Here is a 25,097-nt window from a genome sequence, read left to right on the forward strand (position 1 = left end):
TGCTACAGCGAAGAAGTCTGGGACAATTTACGAAGTGCATTCGAGGATGGTGGTCTTACGAGAAAAGTAGGGTTATTACGCGAGTTAATTACCACTCGTCTGGGCAAATGGAAGAGTGTAGACGAATACGTTAACAAAATAATAACCACGTCGAACCGACTGAGAAACATCAGATTCGAGATCGCTGACGAATGAATAGGAACATTGCTGTTGGCAGGACTGCCCGAAAGGTATGCACATATGATTATGGGACTTGAAAGCTCAGGTATACCAATCACAGGCGACAGTGTTAAGGTGAAAATCCTGTAGGACGTAAAGAGTGCTCCAAGCTGTTGTACATTGGAGAAGGAAGGTGCGTCTGTTATCTACTCAAAAAACAAAAAGAGAAATCGGTGAGGTGCTATAAATGTCAGAAGATGGGACATATTGCGTCTCAGTGCAAAGAAAATGTAAGCCCAAGATCAGACACTCAGCAAAAGAGGTATGTTACTGATAGCCCAGAGAGAAGGACCAATAACAAAGGTAAGGCACTCTCATGTTTTTATTCTTTTGGTGGGATGAGTAATCGTGATATGGAATGGATTTTAGACTCAGGTGCATCTGTGCATATTGTTAAAAATAACTAGATCTACATGTAAGTGTAAATGGTGAATCAGATATGGTTACAGCACACAATGTTCATTAGGTGAAAAATGTGGCAACTAACCTGCTGTCTGTAGGGGAAATTGTCAAGAAAGGAAATACAGTCACTTTTGACATGCAGGGTGCAAGAGTAATCAGTGAAAGTGGTGAAGTTATAGCTACAGCAAGTAACGAAAGGGGTATTTTTAAGTTGGATACCATCGATGGTAAACATAAAAATGTTAGTGATTCAGTATATTCAGCAGAAGGTTTTTTTATGGCACCGGAGGCTTGGACATCTAAATAGAAAGAGTATGCCTATAATAAAGGATATGGTAAAGGGAATACAGAATTTTAGTGTGTCCAAGGATCCTTGTGAGACATGTATAAAGGGAAAACAAGCAAGGTTACCCTTCAAGACTAGTAAGAGTAAATCCACAGAAGTCTTACAGTTAATCCACACAGATGTATGTGGACCGATGGAGTGTGAATCCGTAGGTGGGAGTAATTATTTTCTTACGTTTATTGATGATTACTCACGGTATACTCATGTTTATTTTATTAGTTCTAAAGACCAAGTGAGAAATATTTTTGAGGAATATTGCAATATGGTTGAAAGGTGGATGGGAAAGAAGATCAAGATCATCAGGTCTGATAATGGGAGAGAATATATTAACCAGAAATTGAAGAAACTTCTGGCAGAAAAGGGAATCAGGCATCAAACTACCATAAGGTACAGCCCATCTCAAAATGGGGTTGCTGAGAGGGCTAATAGGACCATTGTTGAGAAAGCAAGGAGCATGATGACTGACGCTGAATTATCCAAAGATTTTTGGGCAGAGGCAGTGTCAACAGCTGTATATTTGAACAATAGATCACCTACAAAAGCATTAAAGAATAGAACCCCTTATGAGATATGGATAGGAAAGAAACCTGATCTAAGCAATATAAGGGTTTTTGGGTGTGATGCAGTGGCACATATTCCAAAACAGCTAAGAGGAAAATGGGATCCGACAGCTAAAAAGTATATTTTTGTAGGCTATTGTGAAAATTCAAAGGGCTACCGATTAATGGATCCATTGACTAAAAAGATTGTCACGAGTAGAGATGTAATATTCTTTGAAAATAGAAAGGACTCAAAAGAGAGCAAAACCACTAAGTCACCGGCACCTAGTTCAGAAGGTGAAACCTTGTGTGAGGAAATAGAAAGTGAAGAAGAGGAAGACGACAGCCAAGGACAAATGGATACAATTTATGTTGACAATGAGTTAGAGGATGAAAAAAAAATGAAGAAAACAATGTAAGGCATTCTTCTCGTGTCCCAAAACCGAAGGAATATCCGGATTTTGAGATGTATAGTCTTTTAATGATGAGCCAAGAACAGCAGAAGAAGCAATGAGTGGCCCAAACTCTCAAGAATGGAAAGAAGCGATGAAGAGAGAATTAGAATCTTTACATCAGAACGAAACCTTTAAATGGGTAGATATGCCAGGAGATAAGAAACCACTGCAAGCAAGATGGGTATTCAGTTTGAAGAACCCTGAAAGCTCATCACCAAAATACAAAGCAAGACTTGTGGTAAAAGGATATTCACAAAAACAAGGGGTAGATTACGAAGAAACTTTTTCACCTGTAGTCAAGTATGCATCATTGAGATATCTTTTAGCCTTGGCAGTAAAACGAAATTTAATAATTCATCATATGGATGGTTGGTTGGTTGGTTTGGGGAAGGAGACCAGACAGCGTGGTCATCGGTCTCATCGGATTAGGGAAGGATGGGGAAGGAAGTCGGCTGTGCCCTTTCAGAGGAACCATCCCGGCATTTGCCTGGAGTGATTGAGGGAAATCACGGAAAACCTAAATCAGGATGGCCGGACGCGGGATTGAACCGTTGTCCTCCCGAATGCGAGTCCAGTGTCTAACCACTATGGATGTTAAAACGGCATATTTAAATGGGAAATTGGAGGAGAAGATATATGTCATTCCACCAAGGGAAGCCATAAAAACCATATCAGAAAGTAAAAAGATTTGGCGTTTGAGAAAAAGTATTTATGGACTTAAAGTGGACGTTGCTGGAATCGATGTCTACATGAAACTCTAATAAATATGAATATGAAGCAATCCAAGGCAGATCCCTGCATTTACTATAAGGGGAGAAAAGAAGAAATAATAATAATGGTGATATGGGGGGACGATTTCTTTATCGGACTGAAAGTGAAGGCCAAATGAGAATTTTCAAGAAACAGCTGCGAACCAAGTTTAAGGTGCATTATTTGGGAGAAGTCAAACGTTATTTAGGTATGCAGATTACTAAGGATGAAGAAAGACAAGAATTGAGCATAAGTCAATCATCATACACGGAAAAAATATTAAAGAAATTTGGCATGAGTGATTGCAAACCCATAAGTACTCCAATGGAAGTAGGAGTGAAGTTAAGTGTAAATGAGACTGATGTGGAATGTGACAAGAATGTTCCTTATTTAGAAGCAGTAGGGAGTCTGTTATATTTGTCTCAAACGTCACAATCCGACATTGCTTTTGCCACCAATGCAGTGAGCAGATATTGCAGAGACCCAAAGGAAAAGCACTGGAAAGCTGTAAAGAGGATATTCCGATACCTAAGAGGAACCTCAAACTATGAGTTAAAATACCATAGAGATGGTAACGCAAAACTAGAGGGATATAGCGATGCGGACTGGGGGAGTGAATTGGGGGACAGATACTCCACCACTGGCTGCTGTTTTAAATTAATGGGGGGCCTCACATCATGGTCCTGTCAAAAGCAAAAAACTGTTGCATTGAGCACCGTAGAGGCCGAGTATATGGCACTATCTAACACCACACAGGAAGCATTATGGCTACGAACATTAATAAGTGAAATAGAACCCAATTTAATTGAGGAACCTACAACCATCTTCTGTGACAATACGGGAGCCATAAACCTAGCTAAAAATGATGTTACTAGTGCTAGGACAAAGCATATTGATATATGGCACCATTTCATTCGGGACCACATAGAGCGACAGAACATTGCCGTGGACTATCTGCGCACAGAAGACATGTTAGCTGACCTTCTGACCAAACCCTTGGAAAGGGAGAAGTTTGAGAAGATTGTGGGACTATTTGGTTTATCTTGTGGAAGCAACACACAAAATATAAGTTCAAGGAGGGGTGTTGGAATTGTGTGAACAATATATTTCGTGTGTGACGGCGAACCTCTTTGGCAGTGTAAAATAGACCTCTTTGGCATTGTAAAATTGACCTCTTTGGCATTGTCTAACACTCTTTGTGTGCGCTAATTATTCTGTTGTGTTCGCTGTAAATTTTTTTGTTCTTGAATGTGCAAATACAGTTATTAGTAAAATGTCCTTTTTTTCTCTTTAATACTTATTCAGCTGCGCAAATTCCAATAGTATTGTATTGAACTGGGGACCTAGAAACGAGGGAAAGGCTTCGTCCCCGCCACAGCCCTCAGTGGTTCACAATCCCACAACAGGCTACAGCAATCCACTCACCCCACTGCCACCCCACACCGAACCCAGAGTTATTGTGCGGTTCGGGCCCCAGTGGACCCTCCCGGAAACGTCTCACACCAGACGAGTGTAAACTCAAATGTTTGCGTGGTATAAGGTGTGTGTGTGTGTGTGTGTGTGTGTGTGGTTTAATAATACAACTTCTCGGTTCTGTAACCTGTAAATTACAAAATTACATCACTTTGCATTGGAAAAAGTGGGACAGAAATAAAAAAAAAGTTAATTTTATATTGACATGTTAAACATAACGTACTGTTCAGCATGTTGATTGCTGCATGACCTCACCGACACCCCCGGGATAACAAGGCCGTCCAGCAGTGTTAGTGACGTCACACTAAGCGGCCCATAGCCGACGCAGCAGTCCACGGACACCTCCGTACAGACGCGCCTGATGCTAACGATCTTCTGTCCGTCATACAGAAAGGAGCGAACTATAATTCGAACCAAAGACCAAATTATATATATTCTTGTAAACAGAATAAAGGTTCATAACGAAATACCGATTACATATACAGGCAGGAATAGGTTCTAGAAATCCTCTGAAAAGTGTTTATCTTCAGTACCAGAATGAACATCAAATTGTCAGGTTTTCTAAATAGAAAAGCACTTTGTTAGTAACAGACAGCAATAATGAGACTTGCACTTGGTGATTTCTACGTGGAAAAGCTGTAGAGAGATTGAAAATGGTAAGTAAAGAGAGCCTCAGCCTTTTGCTCACATTCTTACATGTAATGCACTTGGTTGTTTTTCATTTCCTTACCTTTCATAACATTTTTAATATTGTTTCAAGAAGTGTATCTTCAATAGCAGAGTGAACTTCAAATTGTCAGGCTTTTCGTAAGGAAAGAGCAGTCCCTTAGTATCACAGTGCAAGACAGAATCTTGTGTTCAGTGATGTCTACGTTAAAAGAAGAATATTTGATATCTATCTTTTGTTTCCATTCTTTATTACTGGGGATACACTTGTAAAAATTCTTGAAAAGAGCTGTCACCATGAACATATGAGTAAATTCACAATAGTCATGTGTTTTATGAGCTAAGCGAACTCTTGTTACCTTATTGTAAACTAAAGTTGTGAGGGTTTCGCTATGTATGACAGTGTTTAAGATAATTTACTTTCAGTGTAATAGCTTGAAAATGTTAAGTCCTGCTGTCAGTTGGCATTTGTCACCACCTGTATGCGAGTTTTAAAGCTAAATAGTGTTCTGACAATTATAAAATAGTGGCAAAGTTCCTCAATCGATTAAACTTATTCCTGCCCGTATATGTAATCGGTATTTCGTTATGAACCTTTATGCTGTTTACAACAATATATATAATTTGGTCTTTGGTTCGAATTATAGTTCGCTCCTTTCTGTATGACGGACAGAAGATCGTTAGCATCAGGCGCGTCTGTACGGAGGTGTCCGTGGACTGCTGCGTCGGCTATGGGCCGCTTAGTGTGACGTCACTAACACTGCTGGACGGCCTTGTTATCCCGGGGGTGTCGGCCTCACCCCTAGCACCTTGCGTCTGGCTTGGCAATTAAACACCTATCGCTATGTGTGTGACACTTAGTGTGTTAACTGCGTGAGATTTAATGTGTGAAGAAAATTACTGGCAAATAGTTAAATTTTAGAAAATTTGCCTGAAAGCTGCTGAAAATTGATAAATGCGATAAAAATTCTTATGTATGCCATAAACTAGCCTGGGGTCGATGTAGCCACTCACATTGCCTGTCACCTCAACTAAAAGATCCCTTTTCGTGCAGATAAAATACTTTCTCGAACTTCTATCATCCTCTTGCAGTCACGCCTAGTGATTAGTTTTTGAATGTTTTCTAATGATCATACAACTGTTAAACACTCCCAACCAGCTTTTAGTGCCTTCTAATAGCAATCAACACCTTTTGATACACACATCCAGCATCCAACATACACATGAACTAACCTTGGACTCAGAGGGTAGATTGCATTTGCAATAAAATATCCAAAGCTAGATTTGGAGAATTTATATATTCTTGTTATAGCAGAATGATAAATGCTCCTATAATAGCATAAAAAAGGCGAATATGTCCTGGGCAGAGTCAGGATGTAAAAGAAGGGAACTAGCTTTTTGACTTATCTAGAAGCTTGAAAGATATTTGAATCAAAACATTTTGACATATTCACAATTCTTTACTGGTTAGTATTAGTACACACGCCATGCACTATAATGATCATGTCAAGTAATATGAAACATTATGTTATGTTGTGTAACATGGCACAAGCCACAATTGCATCCAACATGGCAATCCTCATTTCAGGTAATACAACGCAGATTATTATAGATGCACACCCACTCTGGGATACTTCCTGTTGTAGATGCATCCCACTCTCTTGAAGCACATAAATTTGTGACTATTTGTTCTTACACCCATCACCATACATGTACCAAGAGTGAGTTTCCAGAAGAAATGATCCCCTTGGGGAAAAAATAAAACCTCCCCACCCAGAGATATAGACATTGTTTTTGCATCCTCCCAGTAACAAATCCACCAACAGAAATTTTTTTTTTTTTTGCTATTACACGTATGTCCTTCAGCAATCATGCTCATACTGTTTACTACGGCTAGAAAATCTTCTGGATTTTCGCCACAACGTCAGTGACTTTAGCCTATTAAATGCAAGATGCAGGCGTGCCAATGTCTTGCAACTGAGAGAGCCCGCTGCACTGGGGAAGTAGATTTAACTACGAAAGAAGCACAGATATGTCGAGAAGTTTTGATTTTCATGTCTCTGAAGCTGCCAGATAAGTTTAAAATGTAAGTCCCTCCTTTTACATCCCTAACTCTGCCCAAGACATATTCACCTCTTTTGTGCTTCATTCTGGTTCCAAACATTTACTCTCCCATAATTTTGACATTAGACTGCCATAGTCTGGCAAGCAATGCAGATTTTTGTGGACTTGGTGACAATTGATACGGTATAGGTATTTTTTATTGTTTTTTGAACCATGCTGCTTGAGTTGGGCATCATTAGCCTGGCTCCTCGATGGTTAACTGTCTGATGTGGCTGAACCTGTTCAGTATAGCTTATTGTGTCCTCAGAGCACACAAGGCTCACCACAACGTCAAGGTCACATGCCCGTACTTCAGTTCCTCTTCTTCCTTCGTTGTTGTTTCCTATTTTTCCGGTATTCCCGCATTTTCTCCCCATTAAGTCTCTTCCTTTCTTCTGTCCATGTTATTCCCGATTTTTTATTTCTTCTGCTTTGAAATCCTTCCAAATTTAGTATTATATTTTTAAAACTGTTTCTTTCTGCTATTTCCGATTCTTTGATGTTGTTTCTTTCTAGATCTTTCTTTACTTCTGTAATCCATGCTATTTCGATTTCTTATTCCAAAATATAGGATTACTGGTTTTGTTAGTCTATTTCCATCCATTCGGTAGAGGTGTCTGAAAAAGGCTAATTTTCGTTTGGCCATTACTTTAGATATTTTCTCTATTTTGCTATCCTTCATTAATAAAGTCACGGACCGTATCGGGAAAGTTCTGACCAAGTATGGGATCGAAACAATCTTAAGACCCACCAAGAAGATTAGGGGCTATTTAAGAATTGCGAAAGATGCCTGACACCCCCTAGCAACACGTGGGGTATACAAAATTCCATGCGGTTGTGGACAAGTATATATTGGAACAACGAAAAGAAGTGTAAACACTCACTTAGCCGAACATAAAAGAAACTGTCGCTTAGGACAAATCGAAAAATCGGCCGTATCTGAGCAAATTTTTCGAGATGGGAAACACGAAATTAAATTTAATGAGACAAGTGTTCTAGCACAAACATCCCATTATCATGCGCGCATGTATAGAGAAGCATTATAGATTCATAAACACCATAATAATTTTAATTGAAAAGAGGAAGTTTTAAAGTTGGACAAAACATGGATGTCGACGTTGCGCCAGCAGAATGACAATCGATTACTCTTAATCGAGGATGACGATACCTTCCAAGGATAGGCATACCGTCGGCAACACGTGACGAATGCTGGTGCCCTCTATGAGCTCTAAAAATGCGAGAGTTCCTGGAGCTTCAGCAATAGCGAAATCCTGGACGACGCGATCCCGAACGTGGCCGAGCGTGATGAGCATCAAATGAACTTCCTGCAAAGCCGGGAGCTCATAAGAAGGAAGGCGGAAGACCGTGAAGAACAGTTCAGAAGAGAACGAGAAATAAGGCAAGAGGAGGACCGCAACAGAAGGCGCGAAGCCGCTCTTGCCTGCCGTGAACGCCAGCGCCAACGCTGGCAGGACGGCAAATAAAATAAGAGAAGACAAAACAAGCAGTTCTGGCCGGGTTTTGCAGGTTTTCCTCGTCCGCGAAGGTGAATACTGGAACTGTCCCCAACATACTCTCGCAAATAAATTCCCAATTGGGATAACACCCCCCCCCCCCCCCCCAATGCACCCCCACCAGCGAGCAAAATAAATTGTGCCGAAACAGTATAAAAGTACACCTCATGGCTGAAAAGGACAAAATGCACACACTAGAACAGCCCGCGCTTCTCCTTAAAAAAAGGAAAAAAAAATTGGGCCTCGGTGGCAGTAGCTGGATGACCTCAGAAGATGTCTCCCGCATATGGATATGAAACGTTAGGTGGAAATTTTATACATCGACCTTAGCCTCTCAGCCCAGAAGTTCCAACTGATGACAACACCGGCCGTGAAAGCCTACATGACTAGTCTGCATTATTGTCTTTCGGAAGCTGTCTGGCAAGAAATGTATATATCATCAATATACATCCAAATCGATCATAATACAAAACAAGAAAAGTGTGTTTTATTTATTTAGTACATCAGCAACATCAAACACTGGGAGTTTCTGAAACAACAACCCCCAAGGATATCAAAGTTGAGTATCTCATCATATGGAGCAGCTAAGTTATTATCAGAACTTTTATTAACTGTGATTGAAATACCAGTAAGAGTCCAAATTGCTCTTATCTTTTGTTCATCACAAATGTCAGTCCTCAATAGTATTTTCATGAAAATAGCACGTTTACTACACCTACCAGAAACAAGTCCAGCAATTCATCATTGGTACTGAGAGAAGTCTTCTGCTTAGTAAAGGGAGTGTGTTACAATATTTCTGCAAGCAACAAAAGAATTACTGCTATGAAGTATGGCTATCAACCCAACAAAACCAGTTTATGGGAATTGCTCATAAGTCAGAACTCGTACCTGCTTTGATTAATAAATGTGAGATATAATTATTGTGCATCCTACCTTAACTGTATGGTCACTAAACAAATTACCCAGCAGAATTACACAAGAGGAAGACATCACATGCAAGGATTACAGACATTTTCCAAATGAGTTGTTGTGTTTACAGCCTTCCAAGAGAATGGAGAAGAAAGAAAAGATTCATTAATAGCCTATCTACAGATTTCTCTCAGAAGCATCAGGCTCTGAACTTGCCTCTTGTATTAGCTGATTAATGCTCCATCATCAATGACAATGTCGTAGAGCTCAGAGCTTTAACAACATATGAGAACCAGGAGAGAGATGGATTCATGATAAAATCTTAATGTCCACTATCGATGATATTACTGTGTTGAGTACATGTACAGATGTTTCGTTACTAAATAATGCATTTTTGTTAATGAGAGTATATGGGTAGGTCCAGCCGCTCGCAAACATGTTCAATGACATGAGATATGTAATAAAAATAATTTTACAATGATTTATGGTCATCTTCATACAGCATTTGGAGAGCCCACAACCATCTCTAACTGCTGGAGCTCCCCTATCTGGAGGCCATCTTAAGAGGCTGTGCGAATTATCTAATGAAAGCAGCTAATCATGTTTCAAGCCACTGAAGGGAATTCTGGACCATTAACTAGATGGACACACAAGTCAGTGATTCCCCCCTCCCCCCCATTTAGCATTTTTTGCATGATGCTTTCTTAGGGTTACTTGGAGCCAATGACACAGTGGTACTCCCCTGGGTTAGCAGTCACATACACTGAGTCGTGTTGAACAGTAGTAATTGGCCAGTATTCCCAGAGCTGTAGGGAGACATGCGGCACCTTGTCCGAAATTTTTTCAATGGCTTATCAGCAGATGGCATGTGAATGCTGCAAACTGGAAGCATTTAATTGTGTAGCAACAGAGGTGTTGTGTTGTCTGTGAGTTGACCACTTTTGGGGACTGATTCCTGTCTGGAAATTGAGGGAAAAAGTCCTTAGAACATGTGCCCAGAAATGGACGGTTGTGTGCAATGATAAATTGTTCTGGAACACAGTACAGAGCTGCATCGCATCCACGTCACAACAGATGTTCGAAGTGGTCTCTATGTTATGCATTGCACATACTCACAGGTCACATCATAGATTTTCACACTCTTTCGCAACTTATGGCCTCTCTCCAAATAGCATCACAGGTATTGTGAACATGCTGTTGAAGGATCTGCACATTGGGAACTGGTTCAGCATACACAACACTTTTCAGAGGCTTCCAAAGATAAAAATCCAAATGGTTTATGTCCGGTGAGCTAGCAGGCCATGCTAAGGGCATCTGCGTGTTATTCAACATTTGAGGAAGATGTTGCTGAGGTGTCGAAAAATTGTAATGCGGAAGTGGGGTGGTTGTCCATTATGCAGAAACCACAAAACCTGTCATATTGTCAAGGCACATTTTCAAAGCAGCCCAGGCACAGTACTTTGCAGAAAGCCTCCATCGAGCCTTTGTGGAATAATACCTGGTCCAAGTATGTGGTCACCAAGAGTGCTTGCCCACACACTGATGCTGAACAGATGTTGATGAGACACCTCAACCATTCCTCAAGGATTGTCTGTAGCCCACAAATGACGATTACGCAGATTCATCAGGGTTCTTTGTATGTAAAGATGACTGATGACAGAAATCTCATAATTGCGATGGCCTGGTACAAATACATTGACAAAATCCTTCCAGTAGAGGGAGGTCTGCTCCTGATAATTCTTGCACTGATTGCAGGTGATAGGAATAGTAGCAGTTGTCATGCAGGATATGCATCCTTTCTCCATCCTTCCTAATCTGAGCTTGTGTTCTGTATCTAATGATACTGTTATTGAAGGGATATTAAACACTAATCTCCTCCCCCTCCTTTAGTACGGTGCCTCGTGAAATACCAAGCTCTTCGGTTACTTCAGTTATGGAAGCACCCACTATACAAGCACCAACAGTTTGAATTCACTTAGCTGCGACATAATGCAGTCGCAACTACACAAAACACTCTTCTAACCACAACTGACACTTGCAACATGTTAAGGACATTGGACAGGTGCTGTTCATACACAAGTACACCAGTGCCACCTGCAGGCTTAGCTAACATTGCATTTATGTTCAAGCACACATCTTGTGTGATGTTTCCATGTTTTTTGTCCAGCCCCTGTTTTGTTCTAATGTCGCAGCAGATGCAGTTGCCAGAATTCCATGTACTTCAGCAATCCTACTGGCTAATCTGCTGGTGAAGTGACACATGTTACGGATGGAAGCTGTTTCAGTCTGCTCTTCATCATTACTTAACTGTGATCCAAGTCTATATCTGCTCCTGAGTAGTCCAATGCCTAATTTCAGAATCTCAGCCTGGAGTAATCCAGCTGGAATCTTCCAAATATACCTTCCCCTCTGGTGATTTTTGAACAGTGCATTCACTAAGTTGTGTACACTGACAAGCCAAAACCTCATACAATGGCCAGGTCCCACCGCACGACTGGATGTCACTTGACATGCCACGGTAAGGAAAGTATATAAGAAGAGCAGAGACGAATTGGGGGAGGGGGTCATCACTCTTTCGACTGGTTCGATGTGGCTCACCATGAATCCCTTTCTTGTGCCAAACTCTTTTCTCAGAGCAGCACTCGCACCGGAAGTCTTCAGTTATTTGTTGGAGATATTCCACTACAGTATTTACCCTCTACACCTCCCACTAATACCATGGGTAGTCATTCCATGTCATATCCATACTGTTCCTTCTTCTTGTCAGTGTTTCCACATGTTCCTTTCTTCATCAATTCTGCGGGGAACCACCTCATTCCTTATCTTATCAGACCATGTAATTTTCCATGTCCTCCTTTAGCACCATATCTCAAACACTTCGATTCTCTTCTTTTCCTGTTTCCCCACAGTCCATGATTCATTATCATACAGTGCTGTGTTCCAAATGTAGATTCTAAATTTGTTCCTCAGACTAAGACCAATTTTTGATACCAGCAGACTTCTATTGACCACCAAGATGGCAGAATTCCTTAACTTTGTGGTTCCCCATATTGATGTTAAGTTTATCAATAATCTCATTTCATCATTAATTCCATCATTCTTGTGTTTACTCTAATTCTACATTGTGTTCTCATGAGATTGTTTATGCTATTCAGCAAATCCTGCAATTCTTAACTTTCACTGAGGAAACCAATCTCATCAGTGAATCTTATAATTTATATCCTTTTGCTCTGAATTTTAATACCATTGTTAACCTCTCTTTCATTTCTGACATTACTTCTTTGATGTATAGGAAGGGCAGGAATGAAATACTATATCATTGTCTTATACCCTTTTTAATCCAATCATTTTGTTCTTGGTCTTCCATTCTAACTATTCTCTCTTGATTCCTCTGCATATTGTACATTATGTGTCTTTCCCAATATCACAATCATATTTTTTCAGGATTTCCAACGTCTTGCATCATTTTACACTGCTGAACACTTTTCCCTGGTCAACAGATCGGATGAATTGTTTTGATTTCTCTTGCGTTTTGCTTCCACTATCAATTGCAACAACAGAACTGTTTCTTTATGGCTTACCTCTCCAAATGCCAAACCGATCATTATCTAACAGATCTTCAATTTTCTTTTCCATTTTTTTGTGTATTATTCTTGCCAGCAACCTTTATGCATGAGCCATTAAGCTGATTGCGCAATAATTCTCGCACTTATCTGCCCTTGTTACCTTCAAGATTGCATGGATGATATTTTTTCACTGTAATGGCAAAATGCCACCACATTGATGCCCAAGTACCCCTTAATTAAAAATGCCTTGCACTCCGAAGTTAACATTTATTTATCTCCAAGATATCTTTCCCACTATTACACATACCTATACCATCAGCTGACAAAATTAAACTCTTAGTAGAGATTATTGTTATACCCACTTCCACGTATATCATTGGTAGCTCGGTTGGTAGGGCAGTGGGCTATAAAATATTGGTATGGCCAGGTCACTAGTTCTAATCAAGGCTGCATCAATATTTTAACTTATTTATAAAACAAATTGACAGTCCAGTCATATGAAAATCAAATCACAATTACAAAACTTCACCACACCAATTCGAAACAGGGTATGACTGTGTTTTACTTGGCATTTACATGCACTTATGTTTGCAATAGCTGTTCATACACGTCATGTTCGAAAAGATATTATCTAGTTAATGTGACCACACACTTTTACTTTATTAGAAACAACATTTTTTTTAAAAAAAAGTCTCCATACTGTCAAACTAGGACCCTTATTGTTTAAGCTTTTGAAGTTTCATCATCTTACATACACTATGTGATCAAAAGTATCCGGACATCTGGCTGAAAATGACTTAAAAGTTTGTGCCGACCTCCATCGGTAATGCTGGAATTCAATATGGTGTTGGTCCGCCCTTAGCCTTGTTGATATCTTCCACTCTTGCAGGCATATGATCAATCAGGTTTTGGAAGGTTTCTTGTGGAATGGCAGCCCATTCTTCACAGAGTGCTGCACTGAGGAAAGATATCGATGTCTGTCAATGAGGCGTTCCAAAACATCCCAAAGGTGTTCTACAGGATTCAGGTCAGGACCCTGTGCAGGCCAGTCCATTACAGGGATGTTATTGTGTCATGTAACCATTCCGCCATAGGTCGTGCCTTACGAACAGGTGTTCGATCCTGTTGACAGATGCAATCGCCATCCCTTAATTGCTCTTCAACAGAGGAAACCAGAAGGTGGTTAAAACATCAATGTAGGCCTGTGCTATGATAGCGCCATGCAAAACAACAAGGGCTGCAAGCCCCCTCCATGAAAATAAGGACCACACCATAACACCATCGCCTCTGAATTTTACTGTTGGCACTACATACGCTGGTAGATGACGTTCACCGTGTATTCGCCATACCCACACCCTGCCACATTGTGTACCGTCATTCGTCATTCCACACAATGTTTTTCCACTGTTCAATTGTCCAACGTTTACGCTCCTTACACCAAGCAAGGTGTCGTTTGGCATTTACCGGAGTGATGTGTGGCTTATGAGCAGCCGCTCGACCATGAAATCCAAGTTTTCTTACTTCCTGCCTAACTGTCACAATACTTGCAGTGGATCCTGAAGCAATTTGGAAATTCCTGTGTGATGGATTGGATAGACGTCTGCCTATTACACATTACGACCCTCTTCAACTTTCGGCGGTCTCTGTCACTCAACAGACAAGGTCGGCCTGTACACTTTTGTGCTGTACGTGTCCCTTCACATTTCCACTTCACTATCACATCGGAAACAGTGGACCCAGGAATGTTTAGGAGTGTGGGAATCTCGCGTACAGATGTATGACACAAGTGACACCAAATCACCTGGCCACGTTCGAAGTCCGTGAGTTCTGTGGAGTGCTCCATTCTGCTCTCTCATGATGTCTAATGACTACTGAGATCGTTGATATGGAGTACCTGGCTGTAGGTGGTGGCACAATGCACCTAATATGAAAAATGAATGTTTTGAGTGGTGTCCGGATACTTTTGATCACATAGTGTAAGATGAAGTTAAGTCTGCTTCAGACAATGGCGTTAGTTTACACTCACAAACAGCACAGACCTTACACCTGTGTTACCTGTATGTCACATGTGCTTTATATCTCTCTGCATAGAAAACCTCATCACCCTATACCTCATTGTACTGTGGGAAAATGGTGAATCTTAACTACTAGCAAACCTTTAAAACAAAAAAGGCAATTGTTTGTAAGCAAAGTAGATGCATTTTTCTTTATTTGTCCATTTCTCCAACTAAGATTGCTATGAAGCTATATACAATACATTCCACCATCAAAATATCTGTTACAATTTGTTCTTGCTTTTAAAAATTCAGGACCCTTCCTGGATTTGAACCTGTGTTCTTTATAACCATAGTCACAAGCGGTATCCGTTGCACTTCTAGCAGTGTCTCTGCTCAGTATCCTGTACAGCATTAACCAGCACTAAGATTTGCCAAGAATAATTTTATTGTGTTTTAGATTGTATTTCATGACTAATAGATGATAATCTAGATATAAGACATGGACTCATTTGCAAAAGTTCCATAATTCCTCTCAAAGGGTTTAATTATATTGCACGGAGCAGGGAAAAGAATGTCCATCCTTGGACCATATCACTGCTCTAAATAAGTGGAGCATAAACAAATTAATCTTCATAATGTTTCCACTATCATTGTTCACAAAATTCTTTTCTTTTGCTACTTTTAAGCTGTAAATTCATTTTCTATCAGTAAATAGCTAAACTATTTGCAGAAAATGTAAGTAAAAGCCTAGTCACTTTGGCTAACACTCCTGTGACATACGTATAGCTTCACATTACTTGCAGTCTGTGAGGTCATCAGAGCTTCAGCCAAGAACAATGTGTTTTCAATCATGTTGCCAAATCTTGATATTTAATGATTTTTAAGCTTTAATTACATAAAAATAAGAGATATTTTGTAAGAATATTGACCATAAATGCAATTTGAATGTCATAATCACTCTGAACAAAAACTATCGAAAACCATATTTTTAACATAGGAAAACAGCCTACTCCAAATAAATCAAAATAAACTGAGGTGGCACCAGCACATGAACTGGTTAATCAAAAAAATTAATTTTGTGTGCTTGCACTTAGAAACACTTCATTGCTGTGACCCACAGAAGGGATCGTTAAGAATACCTTTGCTCAATAATATTCTGGGGGCAATGCAGGTAAGGTCAATGCAGTATTTACTCTGCAGAAGCATACAGTAAAAATACTGCGTAAGTTGACAGCCAAAATTCTGCAGAAGTATTTTCAGGAACCTAGGGATTCTTACATTTACATGCCAATGCACACACTCACTCATGTTATGAGTGTTTAATAATATGAGTAAATTTAAGATGAACTATACAATTTATAACAACAATACTAGAAGTAAAAGTAATTTCCATATAGATTATGCATCTTTGGTCATGATTTAAGATGTTTTTACATATTAGTGCAAGATTTTATAACAGATGATCGACAGACACAAAGTAGGAAATTGAAAATAACCCAATATTCAAAAATAAAGTAAAAGAACACCTCATTAGCCACACTTCTTACAATTTATCAGAATATTTAAACTCAAATATGTAGATTCACAACCCAATGTTTAATTTAAACAGAGCTTGACTTCACAAATATATGGACAGCTGATAGTAATCTGTGTAAAGGTCCTATATAAAAACAGTAGCTAGCAGTGTAAGAAGAGAAGCAGGGGCCTTTTTTTCTACTACAAAAAAGCTGTTTTTCTTCAAATATACCAAACAAATATAAAGTGGCCACTTGCAAATGCCTGACAATAACAAATATGAAGTAATTTCCATAATTATCAGCACGGACACATTAGCACTAGTCATAATTCATACAGTACACAGGTAGCCTGCTGTGGCTGCTTTTGCCTATTAATGCATAACTTGATTCACTCTGAATCCATGAAGACTTCCCTGCATGTGGGATTCATGGAGCACAATGTTGAATGAATGCCTGTTTCATGTTGATGACTGTGATGAAGGCTCGCACAGTGGAATGTTGTGTTTGTGTTATGAGGGATTACAGAATGAAAGGAAGGGAAACAGTAAAATTTAGTACTGGCACAAAGCCAAGTGTTGAACAGTACCAAGGCTAACACCCTAGGTTGATGTAGAAGCTGTTATAAAACAGGCTCAGAGACCTAACTTTATGATATACTAAGGAAATGTTAAGGATTTTACAAGTGCACAGAATTGTGATTAATAACCTAATTCCTTGGCAGCTAACTATGAGACAGGTCCATCAAATAAGTTTTCCACTCATCCCATAGCTAAAAAACATATGTTACACAAAGTGACTGTATGAATATGATAAAAGTAACTACATGACATGGCATGGCATGGCATGGCATGGCATGGCATGGCACACAAGCTAACGGAACTTCTCAAGGTCTCACAGAAGCTTCCCAGCAGCATGTGAATATGGAGGCTTATATTCCAGCTTCTGCTATGTTTGAAGTGCAGTTGGTGGCAGAAGTTTTTTAGGGCACAGAACATAGTCCCAATTGAAATTCATTGTCAGTTGTGCCAAGTCTATGGGCTTAACATCATGAGCACCCAGATTGTGCATCACTGGTGCAGAGACTTGGGAGAATGTCCCCAAAATGTTCATGATGTGGAGCCCATTGGGAGGCCATCCATAATTACAGGCAACTTGGTGCAAGAATGCATTAGGAGAATAGTCACTTCACAGTCACACACTTAGTAGTCAGTTTCAACAGAAGTGCCGCTCATTAATGCATTGGACCATTATGGAACAAATATTGTATGGGAGGTTGTGCACCACATAGGCCCCGAAGCGACTGACTCCTCAACACAAAGCCTAACGGATGGGGTAGTTTCAACTTTCCTGGAGAGGTACCATAATGACGGCAATGAGTTTCTGAACTGGATCAGCACACATGATTTGCAAGCAATGCTCCAGAAACCAAGCAGCAGTCACTGCTTTGATGTCCCTGTGGCTCTCCCCATAAGACAAAATTCAAGCAGACTACACTGGTGAAGAGAGTACTGTGTTCAGAGTTCTGGGACACCTGGGGAGTTCTCCTTATCAAATTCCTAACCAGAGGTGAGAAATGAATGCTGAGCATTATTGTGAAACAAAGTGAAAACTGCAATGGGCTCATCAGAAAAAAATGGCATGGGATGCTTAGGTGCCAGACTTCTGTTACAAATGAATATAAAAGTTGGTCCGATTGTATGATTAATGTCTGAATATCGGTGGTGAATGTGTTGAAAAATAGCCCAACACTTAATGTATCTGTTGCAATAAACCTTTCCATTAAACTGTGTTTTCTTTCTGTTCATAGCCTCATGAAACTTACTAAATGATAACTATTTACAACATACCACTGAGGCATAGGTGAAGTTGAGGTGATCAAATTGATACAGGACACTTGGTGTCTACCAAGTCGAGAAACATCCTCAAACTGACCTACAAGAGTCCATCTATGCTACCAGTGCATGCACAATGTACAAGATTTTGTCTAAAATCATCCTTTAATATTAAAAACCCCTTGTTCTTGCACTTACAAAGAGTAAAATTGACATCTGTGCAAATTTTACTTCAAAAATTATGATTTTAACATCATAAAATTAACAATTAAATAATGTTGTTTCTCCAGCCTTCTTACTATGAAATGGCTGTGCTTGTAAGTTAGTTTCTGCATAATATTTAAGAAAGTTTTTTTTCTTTCATTATTGTCACAGAAGAGTTAGCCAGTGGCATAAAAGAGCGAGAGGATATTGAAAATCTCGATTGTGCATGTGCTCTAGCTTAGGTGGCTTCTGTAGACCAATTTGAGGTTATCTCCTGGTGTAACTCGCTGCAAGATGTGTTCCATATAAAATTCTTCACCTTGACCACCTCCACCACTGTGGTATGTTGTAAACAGTTATCATTTTTTACACTATATTTAATGTCTGTTGTATGCTGAGGCTTATAACAACTCAGCTAAGAGAAAGGTACCAACTGATCACTTCTTTGTGAATGTTTTAGTAGTGGTGTAGTCCTTCATGTAATATTGGCATTTTTAGCTATGTGGAAGCAACAGACTTTGGGAAACAAATGCACTCATGACAAAAGCTTTTACTGTTTTGGATTATGCCTTGGCTGTAGAACTATTCTCTATTTTTGGATGTTGGATGTCCAGAAGATCACTTACCTATTCCTTTCAATTTGCTAAACATTACATTTCAGAACAATTCAATATTTTACTGAGAGCTCATTTCTAATTCATCACAATTTTTTTCATATATATTTTTCACAAAGCAGGAGATACAAAAGGTTTTTTTTTTACAAATATACACATATAAAACTATAAACCATGCTAAGATGGTTGTAATATTGCTTTTCAACAATAAATAAATAAACATGTACAAAAAGCTTAGTTTTATATATCATGTAAATTGGCAGAATGATGCAAGTGAAGATACTAATGCTGATGCAGCAATGTGGCCCATTACATGGTCCCAAGACTTGAGGAAGCTGCAGCTTCTTCTATCTTCTCTAAACTTCTCCTGAATAAAAAATTAACACAAAATTTTTATTAAAATGAAACTTAAATATGTTCAGTTAAAACGATTGGTACGCCAGCACAGTTTAATTCAGGTCTGGTTATCAGTATGGCCACTGGCACTCAGGCTTTGGCCAGCTTTTGTTTACTCGTTCATTTAGTTTCATGAATTCCATAATAGAGGAAAATCTCCAAGGACATAGGATTAAATAAGGCACACATTAAGAAAGTGAAGCAGCTGTTAGGAACTATATTTATAATTAACTACAGCTCAGCTAAAACAAGGTATCCATTTTTACTTGAGCTAACAGTACTAGAAAGCCATGGATGGGCTATAAATAGAGGCACCTGTTTGTGGTGAAAATTTTTGCCCGATTTCGCCAGTTTTAAAAACTTATTTCGGTATATTTTTCACTAGTTTTTTTTTTCCATTTCGTCAATAATTTCGCTAAATTTTATTTGCACTTTACAGCAGTAAAAGGCAAAGGAAATACATGTATGGCACATTTGGAGTGAAAAATCTTTTATTTTACATGAATTGTAAAAGCATAAAAATTATAAATCTTATTAAAACACATTATTATTAAAAATTGATGAAAGGAGAAAATATAAAAATGCAGTAAATGAAGCAGGCAAAAAGGAATACAAACGTCTCAAAAATGAGATCGACAGGAAGTGCAAAATGGCTAAGCAGGCATGGCTAGAGGACAAATGTAAGGATGTAGAGGCATATCTCACTAGGGGTAAGATAGATACAGCCTACAGGAAAATTAAAGAGACCTTTGGAGAAAAGAGAACCACTTGTATGAATATCAACAGCTCAGATGGAAAACCAGTTCTAACCAAAGAAGGGAAAGCAGAAAGATGGAAGGAGTATATAGAGGGTCTATACAAGGGCGATGTACTTGAGGACAATATTATGGAAATGGAAGAGGATGTAGATGAAGATGAAATGGGAGATACGATACTGCGTGAAGAGTTTGATAGAGCACTGAAAGACCTGAGTCGAAACAAGGCCCTGGGAGTAGACAACATTCCATTAGAACTACCGATGGCCTTGGGAGAGCCAGTCCTGACAAAACTCTACCATCTGGTGAGCAAGATGTACGAGACAGGCGAAATACCCTCTGACTTCAAGAAGAATATAATTGTTCCAATCCCAAAGAAAGCAGGTGTTGACAGGTGTGAAAATTACCGAACTATCAGTTTAATAAGTCACAGCTGCAAAATACTAACACGAATTATTTACAGACGAATGGAAAAACTGGTAGAAGCCGACCTCGGGGAAGATCAGTTTGGATTCCATAGAAATATTGGAACACGTGAGGCAATACTGACCTTACGACTTATCTTAGAAGACAGATTAAGGAAAGGCAAACCTACGTTTCTAGCATTTGTAGACTTAGAGAAAGCTTTTGACAATTTTCACTGGAATACTCTCTTTCAAATTCTAAAGGTGGTGGGGATAAAATACAGGGAGCGAAAGGATATTTAGAGTTTGTACAGAAACCAGATGGCAGTTATAAGAGTCGAGGGGCATGAAAGGGAAGCAGTGGTTGGGAAGGGAGTGAGACAGGGTTGTAGCCTCTCCCCAATGTTATTCAATCTCTATATTGAGCAAGCAGTAAAGGAAACAAAAGAAAAATTTGGAGTAGGTATTAAAATCCAGGGAGAAGAAATAAAAATTTTGAGGTTCGCCGATGACATTGTAATTCTGTCAGAGACAGCAAAGGACTTGGAAGAGCAGTTGAACGGAATGGACAGTGTCCTGAAAGGAGGATATAAGATGAATATCGACAAAAGCAAAATGAGGATAATGGAATGTAGTCGAATTAAATCGGGTGATGCCATGGGAATTAGATTAGGAAATGAGACGCTTAAAGTAGTAAATGAGTTTTGCTATTTGGGGAGCAAAATAACTGATGATGGTCGAAGTAGAGCGGATATAAAATGTAGACTGACAATGGCAAGGAAAGCGTTTCTGAAGAAGAGAAATTTGTTAACATCGAGTATAGATTTAAATGTTAGGAAGTTGTTCCTGAAAGTATTTGTATGGAGTATAGCCAAGTATGGAAGTGAAACATGGACAATAAATAGTTTGGACAAGAAGAGAGTAGAAGCTTTCGAAATGTGGTGCTACAGAAGAATGTTGAAGATTAGATGGGTAGATCACATAACTAATGATGAGGTATTGAATAGGATTGGGGAGAAGAGAAGTTTGTGGCACAACTTGACTAGAAGAAGGGATCGGTTGGTAGGACATGTTCTGAGGCATCAAGGGATCACCAATTTAGTATTGGAGGGCAGCGTGGAGGGGAAAAATCGTAGAGGGAGACCAAGAGATGAATACACTAAGCAGATTCAGAAGGATGTAGGTTGCAGTAGGTACTGGGAGATGAAGAAGCTTGCACAGGATAGATTAGCATGGAGAGCTGCATCAAACCAGTCTCAGGACTGAAGACCACAACAACAATTAAAACACAAATACCAAATCATGAAAGTTTGGAAAACATTTATCCTTTCCCAGTCTATGTACACAATACACAAGTCAGTCTGCGAAAGACAAGGATACCATGACTTCCATATTACTGGGAGTCAGAGCTGTTTCCTGTCAGACATTATATTGCAATATCTAGAAAATGATCTCTCACTCATCAACATTACTGACTGGGATCCACAAAGCCTTCACTGCAGCTTCCACAAAAAGTCAATACTCTGCTTTCAGAGAAAGAAGAATACCAATCACATCAACATCTTTACCTTCTCTACAAGAACTAGCTACTAAATCCCTGAACAATATGTATGGTACAAGAAATTCTGACGTTGGAACTTATTGTAGAATGGGAATTTTCTTTATCAGCTGAGAGATTTCAGCACTATCTAAATTGCCTTTTATTATGTTTCTCGGATCAAACAATTTACCTATACAAGAAATGACAATTTTTCCTGTACCAAACTCCATCAAGTGGTTCAGTTTTGTAAGACTTGCTCTACCTACAGACTGGAAGAGTGACATTAACTGTACTTGCATATGCTCGGGCAGTTTAAGAAGTTTTTCTGAGATTGTCTCGGAAAATAAATAAATAAATAAATAAATTTGCATCCTCTAGTAACTTAAAGCTCTTTGCAAGGTCACCAAGCTTAGACTGCAGAAGATGAATTATCGGTATCTTGGAGCCCTCTAATGTCAGCAGCAAATTGCAACATTTTGAGCAGTGCTCAACAAGAAAAATAGCTAGGCATTGAATTTTTTTTTGCTTCAGCAGAAGTCAAAGCTTTAAAATAATTGACAGCTACACTCTTGTCTTCAACAGTTTTAACAAATTCTACTATATCACAGAGATATTCTCCATGGTACTCGACACTTTCAAACCACAAGTTCGACCTGGTGATGACAGGAATAGGGAAAGTTTAGCTTTTGTGGCTACACCTATATATTTCTGAGCTAAGAACTTAATGTATGCATGCTATCTCTTTCGGGTATTAAGGAAGATGTGTTTTGCCTGCAAAACACAATGGTTCAAATCACAAAGTTCCACAGCCCACACATTGCCAACCAAATTTAATTTATGAGCCCAACATTGTGTGTGTACTAACCATTCTGAAACTAAAACCCTAACTGCATTTATATACTTGCCCATATAACGGGCTGAATCTGAAGTTATAGAAACTACATTTCTGTACTGAATTTCAAGTTTCAGTATTACACTCATAATTGCTTGCACACATTCTGTGACATTTACATTTGCAATAACTTTCACTCTCCCGACAAATAATTTCTGAACTGCACCATCGCCACAACTAAGTACTTTTATCAGAACCACGAACACACACTGCCCTTTTCTGTCTGTCGTTTCATCACAACGAATTGAAACTCTTTTGTCTTTCACGGCTCGTTTTAATCTTTCCTCTTCTTCTTTGATGATTCGAGGTATGTAACCTTCCCGTAGTCTTCCAGCTGAGGGTAAGTCTCCAGCACCTTAAAAATGTCAATAGAACTGCTATTAGAGTACTATGTAACGAATTAATTTACCACATTACCCAATCATAAGACTTTTTTAAGAGGGTGCTCGAGGAAAAATTATTTTTAATATAGGCCCATTCTGACCAACAAAAATTATTGGCTATCAAGATAACCTAATCTTTGCTGCGATTAGCAGACGGTAAATTAATTATTACACAAACCTGGTATGTATTTGTTCATCCATTCTATCAGCTTTGGATGATAAACTTTTTCCATCAGAATGTTAGCCCCAATGGAAGCTCGAGTAGTCAATAAAATGAATTCTTCTTTATCATTTTTCGCTCGTTTTGCTGCTGCAGTGACTTCCGTGTGTGTAGCTTGTCTTTTTATACCGGTAGTTGTTAGCACCTTCTCCTTGTTCTTCTTATGGGAAGAACTGTCATTAATGTGTTTCAAGCACGTGTCCTTCCTCTGCCACTCAGTACGCACATTACAGTATCTGCACGTAAGTACCTTCCTACTTTTGTCTAAAACAAAAAATCCTTCTGACGAAAATTCGTTTTCTCGGTCGAAAACTGTCACTACCATATTAATCATCTGTAGCATGAAAACAAAACACAGAGTACCACACTCAATGCACCGGCGATCCACGATTTCCAACACACAATACTGAATACACCGCCAGAACATTGTAGAATGTCTTTGGAATACTTGATATAGTATATATATCGAAATGGTGTACAATCGATATCCAGATTGCATTACCATATCTCCAATCGAATTTCTGCAGTTAAGTTCAAATGACGAGATTTTGCAAAGTTTAGTCAATTATTTCGCGATTTGCCTTAAAAGTAAATAGTTTCGAGTTTTCAGCAAAATGTGTAAAATTTCATGAAAATTTTACGATTTCACACTTTGCAAATAACAGGTGCCTCTAGTTATAAATAGTGGAGAGAATAAAGGTGACTACTCACTCTAGCTGAGGCACTTAGCAGTCAACAACTATTTGAACAAGACTGAAAACATTATTAAGGTTTAAGATAACTCCTTTCCTAGAGCACATCACATACACTTATCGTCCTGAGCAACTACATTTTGCTGGCGAGGAGCTCAAGTGGGGTGGGAGGTTCTGATAGATGCCACAGATAAAAAAAAAAGAAGTGGGGAGGAGCAGCTGGGCAGCAGGGGAAAGGGAGGCTGACAGCAAGGGACAGGAATGTGGCACCGATGAGGTTGCCCCACTGCAGGTTAGGGAGTTGTGATGTGATACACAATGAAATGTGTGTGTGTGTGTGTGTGTGTGTGTGTGTGTGTGTGTGTGTGGTGAAGGAGGGTAACGGACAGGGGATAGCGAAGACTGAGGCCAAGAAGGCTGCAGGACTGAAGGATATGTTGTAATGACAATTCCTTTGACATAATTGTTCATAAGATCAGCAATATTTCCAGTCTTTTATTCTGTGTCTTAATAGGCTGCTGCTTTTGAAGAAACTTCAGGGGTGTTAAATTGAGTCACCCTCCTCTAGCATTACGCTTTTTTTTTATAGAAATAACCGATACCATGTATATTATCAATTCTTGTATAAGTTAAAATTATCTCAGCCGTTTCAGTACAAGAATTCATATGTTTTTGTATACAATATGTTATGTTTCGGACTATAATATGT

General features: G+C 39.2%; 1 protein-coding gene across 2 annotated transcripts in view; it reads right to left on the bottom strand.

Annotated features, from left to right (window-relative positions):
* Positions 1 to 19,181: 19,181 nt before the first annotated feature.
* The window catches only part of LOC126203610 (protein MMS22-like), a 140,950-nt gene continuing 135,034 nt past the window's right edge, over positions 19,182 to 25,097 (bottom strand). For both annotated transcript variants that reach the window (XM_049937976.1, XM_049937977.1), the window contains one exon: positions 19,182 to 19,473. In XM_049937976.1, coding sequence (XP_049793933.1) covers positions 19,416 to 19,473 — 58 coding nt within the window. In that variant the 3' untranslated portion in view covers positions 19,182 to 19,415. The remainder of the gene's footprint in view (positions 19,474 to 25,097) is intronic.

Source organism: Schistocerca nitens, chromosome 9, assembly GCF_023898315.1.
Source record: "Schistocerca nitens isolate TAMUIC-IGC-003100 chromosome 9, iqSchNite1.1, whole genome shotgun sequence".
Taxonomy (NCBI): Eukaryota; Metazoa; Arthropoda; class Insecta; order Orthoptera; family Acrididae; genus Schistocerca; species Schistocerca nitens.